The sequence below is a fragment of the Laccaria bicolor genome, genomic scaffold (genome assembly GCF_000143565.1).
Source record: "Laccaria bicolor S238N-H82 LACBIscaffold_12 genomic scaffold, whole genome shotgun sequence".
NCBI classification, from domain to species: domain Eukaryota; kingdom Fungi; phylum Basidiomycota; class Agaricomycetes; order Agaricales; family Hydnangiaceae; genus Laccaria; species Laccaria bicolor.
The window spans coordinates 564366-583340 of record NW_001889883.1 but is presented as its reverse complement, the minus strand read 5'-3'; the positions used below and the strand labels follow the sequence as shown (position 1 = coordinate 583340).

The following is an 18975-nucleotide window of genomic DNA, read 5'->3' as shown; positions in this document are numbered from 1 at the left end:
AAGAGAGACGACAAACATCACTCTTCCTCTGGATCTGACCAACCCCCCTCAATCACTTCCCGCAACAACACTCTCGCGTAGGGGTCTGCATCAAGATCAATCCCCTCTTTCGTCGCAGCTTCCTCGAACTCTTCGATCAACTTCTGCGGGTCGGGCATTGCGTTCTCATACTCCCAAGTACACTGATTTATTGGGTAGCTGTGAGGCAGCGTCAGCCTGTAATGCGGACAACTGATAGGAAAAATACTTGCCCGTCCCACTTGACCAACCACTTCGATAGTCGACCATGTCCACCTGTCATAATTATTTTCCTCCCGACAATGCCAGCCACAAAGTATTCATCTGCAGGTGCTTCACGGTGATCGCAATCTGGCCGTCCACAGAAAGTCGCTTCTGTATCCCCCTCGCGTTTTTCTGCAACCATAAACAATCAAATACTATAGCACGTCACCTTTAACGAGACTTACGAGAACTATCAAATTGAGATTTCGTAAATGAGGGCTCAGATAAGGAAAGAATGAAGACAGACCTTCCATTGGCGTCACAAGGAGGACAAAAGAACATTTCTGTAGGATTGAGCCTCGAGTCCGTTGGGGTGATGCCGACGCAGCCGTAGTGGAACCAGGCGAAGCATCTTCATCAGTGTTAGACATAAAACCGGTAGGAAAGGTCATCAAAAAACACCTACAAGTCGCATTTGATGAACTATTCAGGTCCAGAGATAAATCAGGTAAGGAACAGAGGCGAGGAACAATTAGAGAATGCGAACCTTGCGATGAAACCCATTGTCACCCAACTCATTTAATGCTGGCCACTTAACCTTCCGTTTCCCCCTCCGGGGCCTCGCTGAACGTTGCTCTGAAGCGGAAGGCGACCTATCCCTCTCCACCACTCCATCTAACCTTTTCTTTTTCGGCTTCTGTTCCTGCTTCACCGTCCCAAGAGATGCAGTAGAACCATCTTTCTTCACCCTCTTCCCCTTCTCCTTCATCGACAACCTGTCCTTGGCGCGCTTCAGCGGCGGCTCCTCATCCTCATTGTCCACCATCACTTTTCTTTTCTTTCTCACTACCTTGGTAGCGGCGGCGCTATCTCCCGGCTTGGACAAAAGTGCCTTCAGGTTTATCACAATCCTCCCAGGCTCAATCTTCTTTTTCGTAGGCGTGATCTTGCGTTTTTTGACTGGAACGATCTCCGCATCGTCGCTGTCGTCGTAACGGGGTTTGAATCCACGAGCGCGAAGGCTACTGTCGCTTTCTTCATCAGTCAGCGGCGACAGCGACTCGGCAAAGCTTCTTGAAGGCGAATGATGGCTCTCGCTCTTTACTTCCGGCTGAAGTTCTGGGGAAGAAGATATATACATGGCCTCTCGAGATGTATGAGGTGGTTTGGGTGGAACATGTATCTGGCGAGGTTTTTCAGGACTTGCAGCGGTAACTTGAGAATCTTGCGCAGGAGGTGAGGAAGTAACGGAAGGGAATCGAGGAGGGGAGTGGCTGGTTTGAGGAGGTTGTGCTGTTGAAGCGACGTTGCGAATCTTGCTGGTAGGATGGAGAGATGAAGGAGTTGGAGGGGGAGATTGGCTACTAGACCCATGATGTGGAGGATGCTGCTCTGTTTCGTCATCCAGAGCAGAAACGTCCGGTCCGCCTCCCCGCTCTGGCGAAGACTCGAATTCTGGCGTGGGTAAAGCAAACAGGTTGTTGGCGTTCTCCTCGTCGCTTTTGTGGTCTTGCCCCTCTATTTCAAACCCATTCACAAGATTCTTCTCATTGCCATGCTCGTCCTGCTGAGTCCTATCAATACCATGGTCTCCTGCTCCAGCTCGGGGTTCGTATTCTTGCTGAGACTCTATCGGAGGAGGGGAGCAGCTCGAAGCTATCACAACCTCTTCCTCGTCCTCCTCCTCGTTGTTCGGAACACTGCTTAGGGATGAGGATGAGTAGGCAAAGTGCAAAGATTGGGGAGTTATGGTCATTGATGGCCTTTCATTCGATGGTCTATCCGCAAAACTACGGCCAACTTTATTTGGACTACAAAAAGACGAGCTCGACGACGTTCCTCCAGGGGGGACCGGGAGGGCAGTATGTCCACGGGGAGTTGACTGCTGCGACGCCCACGCCCACGGAGATGATGGTGGCGGGGACGGGAGACGGAGAGAAGGTTGTTGAGATAGCGCAGCTCTCTGTGTATGGGGTACTGGAGTATTGGGTATTGGAGTAGGAGTCGGAGATGCCAGAACTAGTTCTGAAACTACTTGTTCATCTTCAACCGAAGATGAGAGCTGGGGTGTCCTTGTTGAAGTAGAAGGGGAGGAGCAAGAAGATCGTTGTGCAAGCGAGGCGTGATTAGAGCTCATGTATTCCGGTTTTATTGGTGACGACTTTCGTTTGGGCGTCGAAGATAAAGGTTGGGATGTCCTTGGTGAAGAAAAAGAAGGGGATCGTTGAGCAAGATGGCTGAAATCAGGGCTGGGCAATGATAGCGAGTACTTTTGTTTGGGAGTCGAATTTGGACTTCTCGTTGGTGGTTCATGGTATGCAGGAGAACGATCGAGGCTCTGGGGTATATCTGACGATGGAAAAATCAGTGATGTTGATGGTGCAGGGTGGTGGTTGGCTGTAATCGCAATTTCTGACGCTGTAGAAGAGGAACTGCGCTCCTCCTTATCCTCATTGTCAATTTCTGCCTGATCCTTTTCATCCAATAACTGCTGGTCCCGATCTACCATCTGTTCGTCTTCGTCTTCCGTAATATCAACTTTATTCGCATCCTCCTCATTGTCTCCCAAACCTGGTGACATCGAATCCGCAGGGGAATGCATCGACGGGTGGGCAGGTGGAGCAGGAGACGCCTCAAGCTGATGCGCAGTTGTATTGCTAGGCTCCAAACATTCCCGATCCCCAAGTGTCTGCAGCCTCAGCGAAGCAATCGTCCCCTCCTCTGGAACATCAGCCGACGATTTGCTGTGGGCAATCGGGCTAGGATGAAATACCACTGGATAGATTTTCTTCGGAGCTATTTGAGTTTTAGAAAGGAGATAGACATAGAAAAAGGAAATATGAAACGCACTTGACGTTGGGATCGCTTGGTCTGCGGAAGAGGTGGTCTGTGACCAGTTGGCCGGGGAAAAGTCTTGGGAATTATTGGAGCGAGAATTAGCTTCACAACTTTGTGTCCTTGAGCCAGATGAGAGTGGCGAGCGTCGACGAGAAGGCTCAACAGGCGGAATGTTGTCCCGACTCGAGTACAAATCCAGAGTAATGTTTCGCGGAGACTTATCATTAAAAGCCTGCACTTGTTTCGTCAAATCAAACATGGTTGTGTCTCCCACTGAAAGAAAAAAAATGAGCTAGGATCGAAGAACTTTGCAAAAATCATACACACCTACGGTCATGTTGTCTGAGGAGCATCGAGTACAAAGTGATGATGCTTGTAACCCTCATTAGCGAAGTAAGAGGAAAGCAAAAGCGCGACCGTACTTTCAACGGCTGTGAACTGTCGTGGTGTAGATGGGCCGGGAGAAGATAGATCGATTATTGTCGAGGCATTCGCGTAAGCCTTTTTCCTGGGACTGACCCCCATTTCGTGGCGAACTGGGGGGGCGGGAACGGAGGCGGCAACAGCGTCTGGAACTAAAATTCTATTGTCGGAAAGGGATGGGCAGAGCAACAGAAAAAATACTCACAATTAGCCTCTGGATCTCGAGCTCTCTCCAGAAGCTCCCCGACAGAAAAATCCAGGGCATCCAGCCGTCCCATGATGGAGAAATTGGGGTTATTGTCAGCGCTTCGCCCAATTGTTTTCTCGAGCCTCTTCAAAAACTCAACCAAATCCCTGTGAACGGCGAGTTTAGCCTCTAATATTTTCGCTTGCCGCGCCTCGACGATTTTGGCCTCCTCCCTCTCTGCGAGTAGGAGATCGATCTTGGCATCAAGGCGTTTGTAGTTATCATCCTGTTTTTGCATGCGTGGGTCAATCCTGTCATAAAACCGTCTAATAACGTTTATAACATCGTCGCTATTTGCCTGTGGTGCTGGTTGTGTATGTGGATATGCAACCGCTGGTAGCTGATATTGTTGGATGTGGAATTGAGGCTGCTGAAGATGTTGAGACTGTTGTTGAACTTGTTGCTGCCGTTGTTGCTGTAACAGAAGAATCTGCGCTTGGTGATGGCGTTGGGAGTCCTCGAGTGTTAGTGGCGTCGGTGCTGCATTGCGAGTTACAGACGCTGAAGTCGATTGTGCTGAAGACCGTATTGCTGACCGCGCGTTTCTGGCTCTATAATGGCCGACAGAAGATGGGGTGTTAGCCATTGCGGCGAGGAGAAACGACGAGCGAGAGACTCTGAAGTTTCAAAGACACGGTAATTTATTATTGGACAATAAATATGCCCGAAATTCCCAGGGCATTACACACAACGCGTACATAGAGTTACATAGCCGCAAATATTGGCTCTGTCTCTCACCTCGGCATGGAACTCCCTAGTACATTCGTCTTCCAATGTACTTCCACGCTCTCCTCACCTTTTGTGTTCAGGTATACCCCTTCAACCATTGTTCGATCAGAAACAAATTTGTATCGTTGGCGCAGGCCCAGTAGGCTTGGCCGCTCTAAAGGTTGTTCTCGACGCCCCTCAGTTCAAAGCGGGTTTGTGGAAACCAACAGTTTTTGAAGCAAGACAGAACGTAGGTGGTATATGGTACGCATAATGCCACTACAGAGCTTTTGGGCCTTATCAACAACCAGGCTTCCAGCATCTGCAGACGATCCTGGATATGAGGACTTTTCTCCAACCACACCCCTATATGACTGCCTTACCACAAACCTTGCCCACCCATCCATGGCATACACGGATTTTGCCTTCCCTCCCTCGACTCCATTATTCCCACCCGCGTCAACTGTACTCACATACCTCAACTCATATGCTGATCACTTTCATCTCCGCCCATATATCCACCACAATACCACCGTAACAAACATAGAATATCAATCCCCAAAATGGATTGTCCAGACGGGTCCACCAGCACCCTCCTCTCCTGCTAAATTCGATCTAGTCATCATCTGCAATGGCCATTACAAAGTCCCGCGATACCCCGATATCCCAGGGCTCGGAGCGTGGCTCGATGCACGTAAAGCAACTCACTCCGCATGGTACCGAAACCCTTCGTCCACGCTTGGGAGCACTCTCCTTGTCGTTGGTGGTGGGCCAAGCGGACAGGACATCTGTAATGAATTGCGCTTATCAGGACGCACCGTTTTCCAATCCGTGTCCTCTCCAGAAGGCTTGGGACCTCACGCCCGCGGACAATTATCCCAGTTAAATGACCCTTCGAAAGGCGAAGTAACTTTCTCTGATGGTTCCACCCTATCAAACATCGACCACTGCATCTTCGCTACGGGCTATGAATTCTCCTTTCCCTTCTTTCCCCCCCACGTCCTCCAACCATCCGTGTCAGATCCCATACCGCCATTACCAACAACTCTTCACAACTCGACATACAACGTATTTCCTCTCGCAAAACACATCTTTCCTCTCCAAACTGCGTTCCCACCGACATCTCTCGCGTTTCTGGGACTCTTAATTAGAGTCGCCCCATTCCCACTAGTCGAAGCACAAGCCAAAGCCGTATTGGCCGCCTTCTCCAACCCAGAGAAACTCGATCAACTCAGTGAGGCAGTTGACGTCATGAATCGGTACCAAGAACTACGCACACGCCTCTGGGACAGCAATTCCGCGTCAGGGAATGAGGAGATACAAATCTCCAAATTGTGGCACAGGTTTGAACCGCTAGAGCAATTTGAGTATCGGGATCAGATGTGCGCGTTTGCTGGTGATGAAACGCGGGTTGAGAGCTGGGAGGTGGAGATATATTTGAAGAAGAATCTGTTGAGAAAGGTGTGGAATGCCCTTGTGAAAACTGGGGAAGCGGAACAGTGCATCAGAGGTGTCGGCAAGGGCGGTAAATCTGAGTGGGTCGAGCTCATGAAATGGATGGTCAAGAAGGGAGAGGAGGAGGATTTGGAGGGAAAGGCGAGGTTGTGATCGAAAGCGCTCAGTAACCTTCGAGGCCCAGGCTGAGAGTCGCTTGTGAAAGCCCAGGTTGACACTTATACCAGCAGATCAGCATTTTATTTTCATTCGAGTGCAAGTGCTACAATGCACACAAATTTTGGTGTAGACAAAGACTTTTCAAAGGTTGGCAGGGAACTTTGCGTTAGAACAAATACATTTCCATGATGTTATTCATTTCACAGAGAGAGTAAAGGTGTCAAACACATCCATCATAGCTCGACGTGAGCAGGGGTATGCACATGAGCCGTCGCTGTCCCTTCAGTTTGCACTGTGTCCGTTGTATGGTGGGCAGCTAGGTCCGTTTTTGTAGGTATCAGAGAGGAGACAACATTTAAAGTTTCGGATGGCAATAGAGTCGGTGTTGAATGTACATGTGAAGAGGGCGTCGACGACGCAGCGGATGCCGCCAGCGACAGACTTGACATGACAGTAGCGATAACTTGCGTTGCCAATCCATCCTCCGACTTCAGCAGTGCCTCGTCACCACTAAAGTCTGGTATAAAACTTGTCCACCACAAAGCCATCCTCAACCCTCGATCCACAAAGCGCTGTTTCAAAATGAACATGACGAGGAGGAGAAAGAACATAAATGTAGATATAATTATAACCCGGTCAAGCCAGTCAGATTTTTCAAGAGCGGTGACGAGGTGCTTGGAGGTGATCATGAAGCTGGAGAGTTTACTGTGTTGAGATGAGGTCGCGTGGAGGGAAGCTGAGGATCAGTGTATACGAACTGGCACACTCCCAAAATCGGGTGAGCGACACATAGGGCAAGAGAGCGACACACCCGTGTGTCCATCCCTTTCAGGTGTGTCGCACATTGAATGTGCGACACACCCAAGCGATGCGTTTGCCATGGCTGAGTTCAGTTCTTTTTGTTTTTTTCGGTAAATGGCAGCATAGTGTGTATTCCTTATCTACAAGAAAAACATTTATATGGAAAGATATACCTACTATGTAGAAGTAGAAAGAAAGGAGCGAGGGACACCACCTCTCCCTTTCAATAACCCATTGCTAATGTAAAGGTGATCCCCACACCTATCCAAGCTGCATACCCTCTCCCCAATACTCCCCGGACTGATAGCGAACATTGTCGGTGCATCTGATTGTTGGCAGGCATTGCTGGTGCCCATGTCGTGTCTCGCTTCATGGACGTGGACGCGGTGGGGGTACTCGCGTTTGGGCTGGGGTTCATGTTTGGTTCGCCGTCGCATTTGTGCTGCGTTTGGATGGGGATTTCTGATCGTCGTGGCGCCCGTGGCTGTTTGTCGAGAAACGTGCCAATGGGTGCCCATGGGTGCCCATGGCCGTTCGTCGTGGCGGGCCCTCGTGACCGTTTATCGATCGTGGTGATAGGCCCTCGTGGCCGTTCGTCGATCGTGGTTGTGGGCGGTCGTAGCCCTTCATCGATGCTGGTGGTGGGCCCTCGTCAATCGTGGTGATGGGCCCTCGTCGATGCTGGTGGTAGGCCCGGAGACGTTGGTGAGCCCTCGTCGTCGTCCGTCGATCCTTGTGGCGGGTCCTCGTGGCCAATCGTGGTAGGTGCTCGTCGTGGGGGTTGGGAGAAGAGAGGGTAGTGACGTGTGACATTGCGTTCGTCACCTCAGCCAATTGCGTTGCCCGTCCTCTCAACCTCGACACAGTGTCGAGGATGAGGTTTATCGGGAGTGTGCCGCTGTACGTATATCCTCGGCCAAGAGCGACGATGTTTCAAACGTTATTCGCCGATTTCAGGACCTTGTTGACGCGCATGCAAAAACTAGACAATGACTACAAGCGCCTTCAAGCCAAGATAGGCCAAGATCGATCTCCTACTCGCGGATAGGGAGGCCAAAATCATTGAGGAGCGGCAAGCAAAAATTACAGAGGCTAAACTCGCTGTACACAAGGATTTGGTTGAGTTTTTGAGGAGGCTTGAGAAAATAATTGGGCATAGCGCTGACAATAACCCCGGTTTTTCCATCATGGGACGGCTGGATTTTCAGTAGGGGAGTTGCTAGAGAGAGCTCGAGATCCAGAGGCTAATGGTGAATGTTTTATATCTCTCTACCCATCCCACTCTGATAATAAAATTTTAGTTCCAGACGTTGTTCCCGTCTCCGTTCCCGCCCCCCCAGTTCACCTTGAAATGGCGGTCGGTCCCAGGAGAAATGCTTACGTGAATGCCTCAACAATAACTGATCTTTGTTCTCTTTCTCCAGGCCCGTCTACACCACGGCAGTTCGCAGCCATTGAAAGTACGGACGTGCTTTCGTTTCCTCGTACTTCGGTAATGAGGTTACAGTCATTGTCACTTTGCACTCGGTGCTCCTCAGACATCAACACCATAGATATGTATGATTTTTGGAAAGTTCTTTGATTGTGGCTCAGTTTTTTTTCCAGTGGGAGACACAACCTTTGATTTAACGAAACAAGCCCAGACATTCAGTGATAAGTCTCCGCGATACATTACTTCTGATTTGAACATCGAGACGGGACGACCTTCCGTCTGTTGAGTCTTCTCCAATACTCGCCACTCTCATCTGGCTCAAGGACTCAAAGCTGTAAAGCTCATTCTCATTCTCATGATTGCCAAGACTTTTCCCCGCTCGATTGGTCACAAATCACCTCTTCCATATCAGACCCAGCGATTTCAACGGTCAAGTGTGTTTCATATTTCCCTTTTCTATGCGTCTCTCCATTCTAATAAAAGTCAAATAGCTAGTCTATCCACATATATTCAATTCTACCCCAATTGCCCTCAGCAAATCGTGCGTTGATGTTCTAGAGGAGGGAATGTTTGCGTCGCTGAAGCTGCAGACGCTTGGGGATCCGGTGTGTTTGGAGCCTAGCAATTTGAGCGGGCATCAGCTTGAGGTGTCTTCTTCTCCCCGGCCGACCTGTCGATGCATTCCCCTGTAAGTTCGAGGTTGCTGCCACCCTGTTCTGGAGGCAATGAAGAGGATGCGAATAACGTTGAGGTTGAGGAAGACGAAAAGAGGAACTTCATCCTTCTACTTACAGCGTCAGGAATTGCTATTACAGCCAACCACCCTGCACCATCAGCATCACTGATTTGCCCATCGCCACATATACCCCGATCCGTGATAGATCCTTCTTCTGCATCACATGAATTACCAACGGTCCAAATTCGACTCCCAAACAAAAGTATTCGCCATCATTGCCGGACTCCTAATTTTAACTCAAAAAAGCCTCTTCTTTTTCTTCACCTTCGACCCCCAAACGAAAGTCCTCACCAGTAAAACCAGAATACACAAGCTCTAATTCATGCACAACGAACCTCCTGCCCCTCCCCTTCTGCTTCAACAAGGACACCTCAGCTCTCATCTTCCGTTGAAGATGAACAAGTTGTTCCAGAGCTGATCTTGGCATCTCCGGTTCCTACTTCAATACCCAATACCCTGGGAAGTCCGCTATCTCAGCAAGTTGCTCCACGTCTCCCGTCCCCGCCACCATCATCTCCGTGAGCGTGGGCGTCGCAGAACTCAACCCTCGTGGACTTACTTCCCTCTCAATTCCGCCTACAAGAACTTCGTCGCGTTCAGGTGGGCCGTAGTTTCGCGGAAAGACCATCGAATGAAGGGCCATCGATGAGCTCAACGCCCCGACTTTTGCAGTTTGCCTATTCATCCTCATCCCTATGCAGTATTCCGAACGACGAGGACGAGGACGAGGAAGAGGCTGTGATAACTTCGAGCTGCTCCCCTCTCATAGTCTCAGCAAGAATACGACTCCCGAGTTGAAGAAGGAGATCATGGTTTTGGTAGGATTCAGCAGGGCGAGCATAGCGCGGAGAAGAATTGTTTGAATGAGCTTGAAATGGAGGGACAAGACTAAGGATGGGACGAGGAGAACGTCAACAACCTGTTTGCTTCACCCACGCCAGAATTTGACGCTTCTCTAGAGCAGGGAGGGGGCCGGACGTTTCTGTTCTGTATGACGACAGACCAGCATCTTCCGCATCATAGGTCTATCAGTCAATCTTCCCTTCCAACTCCTTCATCTTTTCATCCAACCAGCAAGATTTGGAACGTCGCCCAACAGCACAACCTTGTCAGTCAAGTAACTTTTCTCTTCGAATCCCCTCCGTTGCTTCTCCACTTCCTCCTCATGCTTCTCAACGTACCACTGCAAGTTCCGAAAAATCTCGCCAGATACATGTTACACCCAAACCACCTCATATATCTCAAGAGGCTATATATACATCTTCCCCCAAACCTCAGCCGGAAGTAAAGGATGAGAGCCATCATTGGCTTTGCCTTACTCAGTCGCTGTCGCAGCTAATTGATGAAGAAGGCGATAGCAGCATTCGCGCCCGTGGATTTGAAGCCCGTTACGATAGCGACGATGCGGAGATCGTTCCGGTTCAAAAACGCAAGATCACCGCAGGTCACTCTGAAGCTATGAAAAAAAAGATTGAGCTTAGAGGGACTGTGAAGACACTTCTGTCCAAGCCACGAGATAGCGCCGCCGCTAACAAGGTAGTGAGAAAGAAAAGAAAAGTGACGGTGGACAATGAGGATGAGGAGCCGCCGCTGAAGCGCGCCAAGGACAGGTTGACGATGAAAAGAAGGGGAAGGGGGCGAAGAAAGATTGTTCTACTGCATCTCACGTTGAAGCAAGAACAAAAGCCGAAGAAGAAAAGGGTAGGTGGAGTCGATGGATAGGGCTTGGTCGCCTTCTGCTTCAGGGCAACGAGGTCCCGGAGGGGGAAACGGAGGGTTAGGCGGCCAGCAATGAATGAGCTCTTATTGTTCCCCGCGTCTGTTCCTCATCTGATTCATCTCTGGACCTGATTAGTTCATCAAATGCGACTTGTAGGTGTTTCTTGACGACGTTTCATACTCGTTTTATGTCTAACATTAATGAAGATGCTTCGCCTGGTTCACTACGGCTGCGTCGGCATCACTCTAACGGACACAAGGCTCAATCCTACAGAAATGTTCTTTTGTCCTCCTTGTGACACCAATGGAAGGTCCTTCCTCATCCTTTTCTTATCTGAGCCCTCATTCACAAAATCTTGCTTGATAGTTCTCGCAAGTCTCGTTAATGGTGACTTGCTATGGTCTTTGATTGTTTATGATTGCCAAGGAAACCCGCCGGGGATCTTGAAACGACTTTCCGTGGACAGCCAGATTGCGATCACGGAGCACCTGCAAATGAATACTTTGTGGTTGACATTGTTGGGAGGAAAATAATTATGACAGGTGGACATGGTCGGCTATCGAAATGGTTGGTCAAGTGGGACAGGCAAGTACTTTTCATACTACTTGTCCGCATTGCAGGCTGACGCTGCCTCACAGTTACCCGATAAATCAGTGTGCTTGGGTGTATGAGAATGCAATGGCCGACCCGCAGAAATTGATCGAAGAAGTAGAGGAGGCTGCCACGAAGGAGGGGATTGATCTTACCCGAGAATGTTGTTGTGGGAAGTGATTGAGGGGGGTTGGTCACATCGATTTTTGAGCAGGTCTTGTCATTATGAACTCTCCGTAAATTTGAAGCATATTTGTAAGGGTAATGTAAGGTTGTAAGTAAATAGTTTAGGGATGAAAGTAACGACGCTCAGTGTGTGACTCTTGTGTGACTCACCTTCAATTGCTCCTTCGTGAACTAACCGCAATCTTGGCTAGGAACCGCAGCCCAACCAATACAGCGATGCCTGAACAGAGCGCCAGCTACTATGAAGGCCGAATCATGGCTATGTCTAAGTTGTTGAACAAGGTCTCTCGGCAGGCCGCACTTTCCTCCCCAGGACCTGCTGAAACAGCAGAGTCTCAGGCATATTATCACATTTCGACGCTCCTGACCCGAGGCTCCGATGACGGCGGATATGCACGGAATGTAATCGCTGTCACTGGCGTCCAACGGCTGGTAGACGCAGCTGCTTCCGAACCTGACTCGGACAAGGCGCCTATACTCGCTTCCGAACTCGACTTGAACAAGTCGCCTGCACTCCCATCCTCACCCGACATTGACACTAGCCTTGTCAAGATCCACATCACTATTTCTCAAAACCAATCCCTTCAAACATCTCCCGACCACACTATTGTACGTATAGAGCCTTCGCAAACCCCACTTTCCACAACTCTTGGAACCATGTACGTCATATTGTTTGTTTGAAGCACGGCGTGCCATTGCTAAAGTCCCCACTAAATCCATCTAGAAACCACAATACAAAAGTCTCCCTGGAGAAGCATGCTGCTGACATCTTCGGGGCACTTATTTCAACCTCGAAACTCCATCGAACCACAGACAGCAAGGAATACAATAAAATGAGTTACCTTTCCCTCTCATTGATTATCGAGCGATCTTTCCCAAAAATACAAAAGAGAGTAGAATCATTGCGATTTCTGTTCAAGCCAGAAATTTTGGAGATGTTGATCAAAGAGGACCTGGAGCTATCCGGAGATCTTGTGGTCATTCCACCAAAGCAGGTTCGGGTATGCCATACAGCTGAACACTGTTATGTCGAAGTTGGTGCCTGGGTGGAAGCCACTTTTGCATCTAGCAATGTTCCGTGCGAAAACCGTGATGGTACCCTCTATTTCCTCTTCCACAGCAGCTCAGCAACCCAATGGATCCGAGCCCTCATCTCAGTCTATCGCTCTGTCAAGGCCTCAACACAGAAGTGCCCAAGCAATGATTCAGAGTGGCATGATCTTTACACCCAGCTGGCGCAGCTGCACCGCATCGTTTATGTCCTTGGCTCCTACTACGATGCCATCCTGACCCTTCCAGGCTTGGTCAAATTTCTCAAGGATAACGTCAATGTAGGATATGCAATCAATGATATACGTAACCACACTAATGATATACGTAAGCACCTTTTTGCAAGGATGGTTTTGGATTAACCTATCTGTGCATGCAGATGATGACAATGAGTCTGATGACAGATCCGATGCCCTCTCTGACATCGGTGTTGATGACCATGAAGATGCTGGAAAATTTTTGATGCGATATTTCCGTGCAATCGTGGCTTGGAATCAGGCCTATGCATGGCTAGACTCTTCCAAACTCTTCAGGTCATTGAAAGGGATTATGTCCTTAAACATTGTCAAGATGCAGGTTCCAAGTGAGAAGTGCCAAGCAGTTACATCAACCAGTGCTTTGTTGGATGAGTTCACCGATGACCCAGTTATCCGAGAAAGTCTCCAGGATTTGGAAAGGTTTGGTGGCAAATTCACCGGGGTGATTCATGCAGAAGCCACATTAATGGCATTTATCAAAGAAGCCTCCTGTACAGCAACTGAGTTACCCTCAAGCTTTGTTGATATCCTCAAGGTTGTTCTCCATTTTTTTTAAATTGTGGTATTTGCTGATGATCACTCATGTGCAGGATGCCAACAAGATCGGTGTGGCCAAAAAATGTTGCTGGTTATGCAAAGAGCTCGGCGAAGCAATGGGACAGAATAACCAAACATTCAGCCTACCTGGAACAAGTGGTCTTGTTTTTTCATGGGCACCTCCCACGGGCCTGGATATAGCCGTGCTACAACAGCTCGAGGACAGATTGAAAAACAGACTCTTCAAGTATCTTGAGAAGTATGCAAAGCAAGCTTTGGAACAAGTGCAGAGCCATCAGTTGTCACCTACCACCTCTGTTACGGACATCACTTTGCCAGGCCATCCAATCACCAAGGAAATAGGATTGGGGTGGAGGCATGAGCACAGCTAGTGTGGTTGTAGGTGTAGAGCTCATGACATAGAATTGGTTGTATAAGTACCACCGCTTCACAATAACGAATGTCGAACCATATACCGCTCGTCACTTCATTGAGATCCCCCGGTAATCAACAGTAATGATCCTGATGGCCTCGTGACTTCCCCCTTCTTGGGACGGTGTTTCCGTTGCGGCTCTTCTGTAGCCAAAAGAGACCATGCATCCCCATCCACACCCTGAATCCCAGTGAAAATCGACCCTAAAAAATGGCCAAATGGATCGGTGGAGCCCGATCTGAACAGGGGAGATGGCCGGAAATTGGCAAATATATCGATTTGATCCGGAGAAACCCGATCTGCACAGGGTCAATTTTCACTGGGCCTGAATGTGTGCAATCAACTTTGTCCACCAAAAAGTGATCCTCAACCCTCGATCCACGACGCGCTAATTCAGAATCATATTGACGACGAGGAGAAATAATATAAATGCAGATATGATTATAACGCAGTCAAGCCCGTGAGATTCCTCAAGGCGGTGACGAGGTGCTTAGAGGTGGTCATGTAGCTGGAGAGTTGATCGTGTTGAGACGAGGTTGTGCGGAGGGAAGCTGCCGATGATTCAAGCATTTGATTGGAAAGGACGGAGAGATCCATTTCATTCTGCATTACCGCAATAGTACGGAGCGCGTCTGTCATGTCCGCGTTAGCTCTTATGAGAGCGTCTTCATTGTACTACGGCAAATGCTCTTCAGATAATGAAAACCATAGAAGAAAGAAAGATTAGCTAACGCTCACCCAAATTTTTCAAAACTGGAATTAGGAGTATGGCCGCTGTTGTTGACCTCTGAGACGGGGCCCATCAGCCAGCCCAGGCACTTCTATGTTCGGACCCGTATTCAGGCCCTGAAACGCTGACTCCAGGAAACTCGTATACCTGCGTCCTTGGAGCTTCTTTGCGAGATCCTTGCTGCGACTCCGCTGGTTCGACGTTGATCTGCGGACCCGAGATGTTGATCTGCGGACCAAAGTCGTTGCTTCCACTTGGCCCAGAATCAATGTTGATCGTGGGTATAGATGGGAGAGCTGTAGAGATCCTGAGCGAAGCGACATTGTTGGTAACCCATCATGCCGTTTTCCATGGTGATCCTCTCCACTTTGTTCGATCGTTGGCATAAGTATCCGCCGTTATCTCCCCACCACCAATGGGAGCAGGAGATTCGATGTTTACTGAACGTGGAGGAGCTGGCGTCTGCGGCTGATTCCGAGTAGGATATGGGCCGAGACTTTGTGGCTTCGATTGTATGCTGAAAGACGGCTGGGTATCATGTCGCTGTCGTGGTTGTACGCTCTAGGTATGATCGACGTTAGACGACCCATACATCTGGCTTTCCGGCCTTCGCTCCCTCGCTGATGGCTCTGATTGTTGCTGTTGTTTGGAGGGCATTGAATACAAGGATCGTCTCCGCTGGAGCTGCTCACCCGCACTGCTCAGAGGAGCGTCGTGACGCGGCCGCCCTTGTGGCTGTGGCAATGCCCTTCTCTGGCTTAACGCAGCAGAAGCAGATGCAGCAGGCGAAGGACAGCGAAGTATAGTGGAAGATGGGCGAGGAGGTGAATTGTTCAAGTCGATATTCCTCAGGTTTTTACGGGATGAATGGCGGTACGTCCACGAAATTCAGGACCAGAGCTTAATGCTATTGTAGACGTAGAGGCGCCATTAGGTCGAGGGTCGAAATAGCCTCCTTCTAGAACCAGCACCAGGAGTGCCTCCACAGGTGTACGTGGAAGTACCAGAAGGTTGGTAGGCCAGTTCCCACCACTCCCATTACTAGAATTTGGGGATCGGTCTCCGTTGCTAACCTTGAATGAAGCGAACATCTTTCGTTCATCTTTCGTCAACGAAATCCCGAATGGGAACTTTTTTCACCTTCCTCCGGATGAAATCATCCTCTCTCCCACCAACATCACACACCATAGGAGAAGACCTATCCCACGACCGTGTCTGGGTTCCAAGCTCGCTCGCGAAAGTCTTCGTCACTATAACGCCTACCAGGCCCTAATCGACGCTGTGGCATATTGCGAATGCCCCATTAGGGGCTAGGTCCCTCCCTCCGTATTTCTTGAGGCCAGTCCAGATCTCGAGATGGTGCAGATTTCGTGGGAGATCGTCTTCTTGGTGCGTCCAGCTCGTCGTAGTATTCCAATCCTCTATCCCCCTCGGAATAAGAAAGTTCATGCCGGTAGGCGGGTCAAAGGACCACCTGTCGATCTTCAGTATATGTATACCTCCGTTGATCCCGATCTGAAGGCTGTCTTCTCCGGTCTCTGTCTTTGTATCTCCCCTCCCAAAGCCGGCCCTCCGAAGCCCGCTCGACTTCTGGAGCAGGCAGTTTCGTCTTCTTTGGCTTTGTAGCCTTTCTTTCTACTAGGTTCTTTTGCGTATTCTTTATGAGGCTCGATGTATTCATTGCGCAAGCGTCCCTTAGCTGGAGGAGGATCTCGAGCTCTGCCTCCCCGTCCAGAGTAGTCATCACTACTGTAGTCTGAGCCTTCATACTTGTGAGCTCATTCTACATCCGTTTCTTCTTCGTCATCATCGCCATCATCATCTTCATCGCAATCGCTGCCATCTGAATTGACATCTTCTGTGTTGCACTTGCTCTATGTCACCCAAACATGCGCTGTTGCTAAAGTGGTGGTTGGGGAGCCACAGGTTGGCGATAATGAAACTGCTGTGATGGCGGTTGACGTTGACCGGGAGAGTCCTGAAGATATGGCAACAGGGACTTCGACTCCTTACCCTTCTCAGCGGACTTCCCTTTCCCTTGAGGCGCAGCACCTGGGTTAGCTTTAGTCGGCGTAGCCTGAGCGGTTGGCTGAGCCGGTTTCGGATGAGGTTCTGCTACCATACCAGCAGCATACCCTAACACAGGCGCCGGGTAGTCTGGAATAGTGCGTTTCTAAACTTCTTTCGCGGTGAACTTGATTCAGCAGAGGTTGAAGCAGGAGTTCTTGCTGCGATCGTGGGCTTGCCATTGGGAGGCGCGGAGTTGGAAGAAGTCCATTTCATGGGTGGGGGTTCTCCTTTGTTGGGCTGCTCGAGGCTGAGGTAGGCTTTCACAGGGCTGGTGTTCGCCTTGGTGCAGAGAGCGTAGATTAATGCCTTAGTTGTAACCTTCACTATAATCGAAATGTGCGGATCATAAAGTTGGCCATCTGTAAGCACTGGTATACTTAGTCTAGAGAAATATGAGTGGGTTTCGAAAGGATGATCTCAAACAACGAACCCGGGAGTCATCGTGAAGACTATAGACCGACATCAGAAGGCCAGTTCACGAATAAAGTCTCGTTGGAGATATAGGTCGCCATCGGTTGGATTATGTACCCGATGTCCACTCCAAGTTTCGGTCTAAATACATTACAGTAAGGCAAACGAAAAACCAGAATGCAAACAAAACTTTCAGTTTAGCATTCCGCTCCCACCTATCGAATTCTGTACTTGACACCGCAGTCAACTTTCTTGGCAGCGCTACTTCCGGATTGTATCTAAAAAGAAAAAAAGACCCGGGATCTAATCCGATCTGTATAACCCAATAGTCGAACACTGCCCAGGACATGGTGTTGACTGGGTTTGCGTGGGCTGCAAAAGTGTGGAAGGAAGCTGACTCCACTGCAGCACTTTCCGCCTTGGTAGGCTCTAATATTTGAAGTGATCTCCAGTTGAGCGGCGTGAAGGGGAAACACTTGCGTAATTGGGAAAGGCGTCAGAATCTCGGGTGCGGGAAGATTCCTTATCAACGTCATCTTTGCCACGAGAAAGCTTTGATGACTTGAAGAGACGCCCAAACTTGCCGAGAATTTGGAGGAGAAAGAGATGAAGTCTGACTCCAAAGGCAGATGATATGAAGATGTTCGTTGTGCAGGCGAGGCGTGATTAGAACTCATGTATTCCGGTTTTATTGGTGAGGACTTTCGTTTGGGAGTCGAAGTTGAAGGCTGGGATGTCCTCGGTGAAGAAAAAGAAGGGGGTCGTTGAGCAAGATTAGGGCTGGTGTAGTCCGGCAATGATGGCGAATGCTTTTGTTTGGGGGTCGAATTTGGACTTCTCGTTGGTGGTTCATGGTATGCAGGAGAACGATCGAGTATATTTGACGATGGGCAAATCACTGATGTTGATGGTGGAGGGTAGTTGGCTGTAATCGCAATATCTGACGCTGTAGAAGAGGAACTGTGCTCCTCCTTATCCTCATTGTCAATTTCTGCCTGATCCCTCTCATCCAGTAACTGCTGGTCCCGATCTACCATCTGTTTGTCTTCGTCTTCCTTAACCTCAAATTTATTTGCATCCTCCTCATTGTCTTTCAAACCTGGTGACATCGAATCCGCAGGGGAATGCATCGACGGGTGGGCAGGTGGAGGAGGAGACGCCTCAAGCTGATGCGCGGTTGTATTGCTAGGCTCCAAACATTCCCGATCCCCAAGTGTCTGCAGCCTCAGCGAAGCAATCGTCCCCTCCTCTGGAACATCAGCGGACGATTTGCTGTGGGCAATCGGGCTAGGATGAAATACCAGTGGATACACTTTCTTCGGAGCTATTTGAGTTTTAGAAAGGAGATAGACATAGAAAAAGGAAATATGAAACGCACTTGACGTTGGGATCGCTTGGTCTGCGGAAGAGGTGGTCTGTGACCAGTTGGCCGGGGAAAAGTCTTGGGAATTATTGGAGCGAGAATTAGCTTCACAACTTTGTGTCCTTGAGCCAGATGAGAGTGGCGAGCGTCGACGAGAAGGCTCAACAGGCGGAATGTTGTCCCGACTCGAGTACAAATCCAGAGTAATGTTTCGCGGAGACTTATCATTAAAAGCCTGCACTTGTTTCGTCAAATCAAACATGGTTGTGTCTCCCACTGAAAGAAAAAAAATGAGCTAGGATCGAAGAACTTTGCAAAAATCATACACACCTACGGTCATGTTGTCTGAGGAGCATCGAGTACAAAGTGATGATGCTTGTAACCCTCATTAGCGAAGTAAGAGGAAAGCAAAAGCACGACCGTACTTTCAACGGCTGTGAACTGTCGTGGTGTAGATGGGCCGGGAGAAGATAGATCGATTATTGTCGAGGCATTCGCGTAAGCCTTTTTCCTGGGACTGACCCCCATTTCGAGGCGAACTGGGGGGGCGGGAACGGAGGCGGCAACAGCGTCTGGAACTAAAATTCTATTGTCGGAAAGGGATGG

At 49.4% G+C, this 18975-nt stretch overlaps 7 protein-coding genes across 7 annotated transcripts in view; 3 read left to right on the top strand and 4 right to left on the bottom strand.

Moving 5' to 3' along the window:
* Positions 1–17: 17 nt before the first annotated feature.
* LACBIDRAFT_297690 (uncharacterized protein) lies at positions 18–4316 on the bottom strand (the record flags this gene model as incomplete). The annotated part of the gene is made up of 10 exons (XM_001881088.1): positions 18–198; positions 252–414; positions 468–472; positions 530–634; positions 689–705; positions 770–3018; positions 3073–3333; positions 3388–3432; positions 3483–3635; positions 3689–4316. 10 exons carry the CDS (start codon positions 4314–4316, stop codon positions 18–20), a joined length of 3807 nt encoding a protein of 1268 aa, XP_001881123.1.
* Positions 4317–4474: 158 nt separating this feature from the next.
* On the top strand, positions 4475–6046 carry LACBIDRAFT_327292 (uncharacterized protein; the record flags this gene model as incomplete). The annotated part of the gene is made up of 3 exons (XM_001881267.1): positions 4475–4505; positions 4540–4702; positions 4750–6046. 3 exons carry the CDS (start codon positions 4475–4477, stop codon positions 6044–6046), a joined length of 1491 nt encoding a protein of 496 aa, XP_001881302.1.
* Positions 6047–6285: 239 nt separating this feature from the next.
* LACBIDRAFT_297688 (uncharacterized protein) lies at positions 6286–6897 on the bottom strand (the record flags this gene model as incomplete). Its single annotated transcript, XM_001881087.1, has 2 exons — positions 6286–6788; positions 6864–6897. The coding sequence occupies 2 exons, from the start codon at positions 6895–6897 to the stop codon at positions 6286–6288; spliced, it is 537 nt and encodes a 178-aa protein (XP_001881122.1).
* Positions 6898–8851: 1954 nt separating this feature from the next.
* On the top strand, positions 8852–13754 carry LACBIDRAFT_327290 (uncharacterized protein; the record flags this gene model as incomplete). The annotated part of the gene is made up of 10 exons (XM_001881266.1): positions 8852–8973; positions 9434–9621; positions 9694–9839; positions 10045–10722; positions 11284–11394; positions 11581–11606; positions 11710–12127; positions 12439–12895; positions 12948–13267; positions 13416–13754. The coding sequence occupies 10 exons, from the start codon at positions 8852–8854 to the stop codon at positions 13752–13754; spliced, it is 2805 nt and encodes a 934-aa protein (XP_001881301.1).
* A 482-nt stretch (positions 13755–14236) lies between these two features.
* LACBIDRAFT_297684 (uncharacterized protein) lies at positions 14237–14434 on the bottom strand (the record flags this gene model as incomplete). Its single annotated transcript, XM_001881086.1, has 1 exon — positions 14237–14434. One exon carries the CDS (start codon positions 14432–14434, stop codon positions 14237–14239), a length of 198 nt encoding a protein of 65 aa, XP_001881121.1.
* A 2850-nt stretch (positions 14435–17284) lies between these two features.
* On the bottom strand, positions 17285–18709 carry LACBIDRAFT_297683 (uncharacterized protein; the record flags this gene model as incomplete). Its single annotated transcript, XM_001881085.1, has 3 exons — positions 17285–18330; positions 18385–18645; positions 18700–18709. The coding sequence occupies 3 exons, from the start codon at positions 18707–18709 to the stop codon at positions 17285–17287; spliced, it is 1317 nt and encodes a 438-aa protein (XP_001881120.1).
* Positions 18710–18738: 29 nt separating this feature from the next.
* LACBIDRAFT_327289 (uncharacterized protein) overlaps positions 18739–18975 on the top strand; it is a gene marked incomplete at both ends in the record, with an annotated part of 1404 nt that continues 1167 nt past the window's right edge. Inside the window, one exon of the mRNA XM_001881265.1 lies at positions 18739–18820. Coding sequence (XP_001881300.1) covers positions 18739–18820 — 82 coding nt within the window. The remainder of the gene's footprint in view (positions 18821–18975) is intronic.